Genomic DNA, 6178 nt, shown 5'->3' on the forward strand with positions numbered 1-6178 from the left:
AGTGTATTAGTAGTTCGTATGCTACACTCTAAGAAAAGTCTGTAATATATATTAACATGCAGGAATTTTCCGTAATTATTACTCACACGTTTTTTTACCTACATTTTAAATTACGCATTGTATTTTGCGTTTTCGGGTTACAATGGATAACGGATAATGTCCTGGAAAATTACTACCTTTTTCATTTTTCTAGATATTTTTCTTACCGTGCACTAACTGATCAACAAACTCAAGTACAAGCTACTAACAAGGTGTATCATAAATTAACAATTATTATTATTAAATTAAACAATTGCTAATAGCAGCCAACTTAATGTGAATTGTGTACTGCTAGGCACCTTTGGTTTCCAATTTTCGTGTAATCTAGATGGAAAATGTGTGCCTTTTTATCGTTTGAGTCACTTATCAAAAGTTGCTAAATGTTGCCAAATAAATACAAAAAAAAGCTAAATTTGTTGCTAGGTGCTTTTGGAAGAAAAAGTTGCTAAATCTAGCAACAAAATGCCTAAGTTGGCAACTCTGCACATAACTACAATTCGATATATCGGCTTTAAGGTAAGTATTAGCTATTAGCAAAACACTACAGGAATCGAAAAGTACTTGTATTTCACATGTAACGGAAAACGGGTTAAACTAATCATTGCCTCTATCGCCCCGCCCATTTCCCTACTGTCCGCCAATGGCGCTCTCGTCGAGCTTGACAGACATCCGCGGTGGCCAATAGAAACGCGCGGTTGGCAGACAAGGGTCGTTCTTCAGAAGTTGATGATGGTCTGCTGACCGGACGAGAAGTGATCGGTGGAGTTTCTCCGGGGTTTGTAGCGTCTGCGAGAAGCTGGTCATGGGGAACCGCGGGATGGAGGAGCTGATCCCCCTCATTAATAAGCTGCAGGACGCGTTCAGCTGCATCGGCCAGAGCTGCCACCTGGAGCTGCCGCAGATCGCGGTGGTGGGCGGCCAGAGCGCCGGCAAGAGCTCGGTGCTGGAGAACTTCGTGGGCAGGTCACAGCGGCTCTCCTAACAACACCGCACTAGTGCAACACGAACTACTCATTTAAGTTCGTTCAGATAGTTAATTCAAGTTTAACTGTGTGTAGATGAATTCGAAACCGTCCGCCATACGATCAGAAAGTCACTGCTGGTCAACCGCTAACCGTCTGCTGAAGTGTTGACGTGTTCTTAAAGGCATAGTGCGCTCAAAAAGCAACACTAGATGGCTATTTATTCACCTCCGTGTCCTTACAAACCTGTTTTGTGTCTAGGCAACGCAAGTTAATGCAGATTTAGTTTTTCATACAGCTGTGTTGGGGAACGTTACTTTTAAAAGTATTGCGTTACAATATCGCGTTACTCTCTAAAAAGTAGCGGATTGGGTCTGAAAAATAGTAAATGCTATAGTGTTTTTGAACCATATTGTAGTATTAACTATAGTGAACTGATAGACTATTAATAAATACTGTAGTATGCTTTAGTTTTTACTCCAGTAAACTAGTGTGTTGTAGTATAATATACCCTATAGTTGTAGAAAACCTAGTACAGTAATTAGTTTATATTACTATGGTTGTTATATTATCACAGCAACTACAGAGTTACCACAACACTTTAATTCAAGTGCTTTACTATAGTAAAACACTATAAATCACTATGATATTTTTTTTATGTGAGTCTTAGTTACTTTTTATGGAAACGTAATGCGTTGTGTTACTTTTGCTAACATTTTCTCATCTGGGCTGGTCTTGCTTGTTTGTTTTGTAAATGTAAAAACTAAAAGTAAACTTTTTGGTGAATACCGGGGAAGTCTAGAGATACGGTAACATCATGTTCACACAACGTAATTGGCGTAACTTATTTGAAAAAGTAACACAGACTTTCTTGTAAATTGAAAAGTAATGGTTTACTAGTTACTTTAAAAAAGTAATCTGATTGCATAACTTGTATTACTTGTAATACACCGGTGACCCATATGCCAAACTCCAATAGCCCCATGAATGAGTCATAACTTGACCCAGTTTATGGGGAAATAACCGCTTCCTTTATCCTCCAGAGGCTCAAATGAGAGTGTTTTTTGTTTCTGAGCGATTCTCTCTGAACAGACCTCATGTAACCGAGATGGAGATCTCAGCATGTGCTGACTTGACATCTTCAGGTTTCCTGCTAAAGCTACAGGAAGAGCAACACACACACACACATATATATATATATATATATATTAGGGCTGTCCTCGACTAAGTATTTTTCTGGTCGACTAGTAATCGTTCATTTGAAGCATTAGTCGACTAATCGCACACTTATTAATAAGCCATTTAAATCATTATAATAAGACTTTAATTGCCTACATAGCCTAATAAGCACTCAAGCGCACACATAAAGCTTGCTACAGCACACCGGCAGAAGTAATGATTATTAATGTGTCAGTGAAAAACAGTAAGGAGGCGGCATTAACATTTTAATAATTTGATAAACTAGTGCTTTCTTTGTTTTCGGCTTCAGAGATACAGTCGGCGACACCGCCTCGTCATCTCCGCAGTCGTGATGCACCTGTGTGCGTGTTTCACACGGATTACGTAATCTGACAATTTGTTTTGCATTTGAATAGATATAGATATATTTTTAACGTCTGTAAGGCAAAGAGATACACGGAGTATATAGTTCACAGAGACCGAGACGGCAGAAAGCGCATCCTGTTTGCTTTCACATAAGCGCGGCATTGTGCTCGCACAAATAAACGGAGAGTCTTTACAGATTCGAAAGATGTATTACATTTAGGCCTATCTGTATGACCAAAAATTACGGAGTATTTCAAGAGCAAGTGAGCGCGCCGGCGCCTCCATCTGTCCTGCAGTGAGCTACTGTTCAGCTTTCACACTCCACACAGACACTTGAACAGCGCGCATTTCTCTAGGTTAACATTAGATTGAGCGGCCATGTAAAGTTGCTAATAGGCTACTTGCATATTTCAGATGATAAGCCATATTTTAGGTCGATGAATGATAGTCGAGCGTTTGGATGTCCTGCCCGATGTACTGTATTGGGTGTCTGCTGTACATTTTATTGTATTTCTTTATTTCTTGTGCATTAAAGTAGCTGGCGTGGCATTAATTCACAAGCAAGCAAAAAGCTGATATTTTCACATACTGTATGACTGTATGAAAATGTTCATGCAGTGAAAATGTCTCTGTGTGTCTGTCGTTCAGGGACTTTCTGCCGAGAGGATCGGGCATCGTCACTCGCAGGCCTCTGATTCTCCAGCTAGTCAACAATAAAGCAGGTAAACACACATTATTTACCTGCTTCTTAACCTCTGATCTCTCCCTCCACATCCGTAGAGCTTTGAAGGTTAAATATTCCTTTAATTCAAGGTTTAGTAATTGGCATTTGGAGGGGCTGATAAAAGATTCACAATATTGTAATAGTAAACATATTTGTATAGAAGAGAGATGTATAACTACTGAAGCAAAATATTTATCGGTCCTTTGGACTTCTGAGCACAGCAGGGTTATTATAGTTAATAAACTTAACCATAAAAAACTAAATAAAATAAAATTGTTACATGAAATAAAACAAGTCTTAACTAAAAAGAAAACCCTAAACACATTTTTTTTTAAATTTTACCTTACGTAAGAAAATAACAAAAACTTAATAATGACTGTATTAAAAATTATATTAAAAGCACACAAAAAAAATTACTAAAACTTTCAAATTGAAATGAAAAGAAAATATAAACACAAAAGCTAATTTAAAATATTAATAAAAAACTATAAAGAGCACAGTAAATGTAGGTCTGTCAAACGTTTGAAAAATGCATTGAGACGAATTATTTAAAAATGTGTTAATTATAAAAATATGATTTGAAATAGTTGTTTTTATCCAAATACAATTTAGACTTTTTTTTTTAATTGAACAAAATATGCATTTGTGTTGACTTATACGCAAATTCGTCATCGCATATTTTTTCATCTTGGATTTGGAACTGAATTAAAAAAAAAAATTATATATATTTTTTTCTTTTAAGATGAAGTAATAAAATAAAATAAATTATCTGAAACAAAAAAAATGCCTCACAATTACTAAAATGTAAAAAATAAAATGAATGCGAAAATTGTAAAAAAAATAAATAAAAACTGATTCAAAATATGAATTAGAACTCTTATATGGTATATGAATGATTCTGAAACAGTCCCTCTCTGTCTGTCTGTAGAGTATGCGGAGTTCCTGCACTGTAAGAGCCGTAAGTTTGTGGACTTTGACGAGGTTCGTCTGGAGATCGAGGCCGAGACGGACCGAATCACCGGATCTAATAAGGGAATCTCTTCGGTACCCATCAACCTGCGCGTTTACTCGCCCAACGGTAACTCAGACCAACAAGCAGCAGCGGTCTCATGAGAGGCCAAACGTGAAGGAAGACTACAGATGTTTGTACTCTCTCTCTCTCTGTCTCAGTGCTGAATCTGACGCTGATCGATCTGCCCGGCATGACGAAGGTGGCGGTGGGAGACCAGCCGGTGGACATCGAGTACCAGATCCGGTAAGAGCTGTTGCTTTGATCAGGTACAGGACCCGAGTGAAACACTGACGGCTCTTCTCTATGTGCCATCAGAGACATGCTGCTGCAGTTCATCTCCAAAGAGAACTGCCTGATCCTGGCTGTCACGCCGGCCAACTCCGACCTCGCCAACTCCGACGCACTGAAGATCAGCAAAGAGGTGGACCCTCAGGGTAAGAGCCATGCACAGAGAACGCTGTGAACAAACTGATGCTAACGGAGTTATCTGGAGTGTTTCATTTCAGAATATTTAAGCGTTTCAGTTGGAAGCTCTTCGAACATTTCTTAAATGTTACTTCTTGTTTCGGAATGTTCAGAGAGCGTTCAAAAGTAACAGTCTCGCAATGTTTGCAAATTATAAAATGGAATGTTTGAATAGCGTTTGAATAAGCTGGAAAAAGTTTTAAAAACATAAAATTATGACGATTAGAGAACATTCAGAAATGATGCTTATTAAAGCCTTTATTGGGAACGTTATGAGTATTTTTGTTAGCTTGGGATGTGATTGAGAAACCAGATGTGCTGTTGACCTTTAACCTTTTGCCCTGCAGGTCTGCGCACCATCGGCGTGATCACCAAACTGGACCTGATGGACGAAGGAACCGACGCCAGAGACATCCTGGAGAACAAGCTGCTTCCCCTGCGCAGAGGTGAAACTCAGATTCAGTTTCAGCAGTTTCATTTCCAAGAAAACATTTCTGATTTTCTTTTAGCTTAACTCAAATAACTAAAACTACAATAAACGTAAATGAATAAATAAAAATGAATAAAAACTATGTAGACCTAAACAACTAGTAATGTTATCTAAAATGAAAATTAAAACAGAAAATACAAACGGTTTTGTTCTCTGGATTGCATGCCAATTTGGCAATTTTTGTTTCCATATGCCACAGAATTTCCTCAGAACTTTAATTTGCATTTTTGTATGGAAGCAGAGCTCACAATGCGCACACACACACACACACACATAATGTGGTGTTAGAGTTGAGTGACACCGGCGGATGAATACTGTGTGTGTGTTTGTAGGTTATATCGGTGTGGTGAACCGCAGTCAGAAGGACATTGACGGCAGGAAGGACATCAAAGTTGCACTCGCTGCTGAGAGGAAGTTCTTTCTGTCCCATCCGGCGTACAGACACATGGCCGAGAGAATGGGCACATCGTACCTGCAGAAAACACTCAACCAGGTACACACACACACACACACACCGTACCTGCTACAGAAAATACAAACGGTTTTGTTCTCTGGATTGCATGCCAATTTGGCAATTTTTGTTTCCATATGCCACAGAATTTCCTCAGAACTTTAATTTGCGTTTTTGTATGGAAGCAGAGCTCACAATGCGCGCACACACACACACACACATAATGTGGTGTTAGAGTTGAGTGACACCGGCGGATGAATACTGTGTGTGTGTTTGTAGGTTATATCGGTGTGGTGAACCGCAGTCAGAAGGACATTGACGGCAGGAAGGACATCAAAGTTGCACTCGCTGCTGAGAGGAAGTTCTTTCTGTCCCATCCGGCGTACAGACACATGGCCGAGAGAATGGGCACATCGTACCTGCAGAAAACACTCAACCAGGTACACACACACACACACACACTTTGTCACATAGGCGTAATGGTTTTTAT

General features: G+C 39.1%; 1 protein-coding gene across 1 annotated transcript in view; it reads left to right on the top strand.

Annotated features, from left to right (window-relative positions):
• The first annotated feature begins 724 nt into the window (after window positions 1-724).
• The window catches only part of dnm2b (dynamin 2b), a 23662-nt gene continuing 18208 nt past the window's right edge, over window positions 725-6178 (top strand). The window contains exons 1-7 of the mRNA XM_016257416.1: window positions 725-1002; window positions 3195-3268; window positions 4199-4348; window positions 4441-4525; window positions 4598-4716; window positions 5095-5193; window positions 5570-5730. Coding sequence (XP_016112902.1) covers window positions 842-1002; window positions 3195-3268; window positions 4199-4348; window positions 4441-4525; window positions 4598-4716; window positions 5095-5193; window positions 5570-5730 — 849 coding nt within the window. The 5' untranslated portion in view covers window positions 725-841. The remainder of the gene's footprint in view (window positions 1003-3194; window positions 3269-4198; window positions 4349-4440; window positions 4526-4597; window positions 4717-5094; window positions 5194-5569; window positions 5731-6178) is intronic.

Source organism: Sinocyclocheilus grahami, unplaced genomic scaffold (assembly GCF_001515645.1).
Source record: "Sinocyclocheilus grahami isolate Dianchi unplaced genomic scaffold, SAMN03320097.WGS_v1.1 scaffold1551.1, whole genome shotgun sequence".
Taxonomy (NCBI): Eukaryota; Metazoa; Chordata; class Actinopteri; order Cypriniformes; family Cyprinidae; genus Sinocyclocheilus; species Sinocyclocheilus grahami.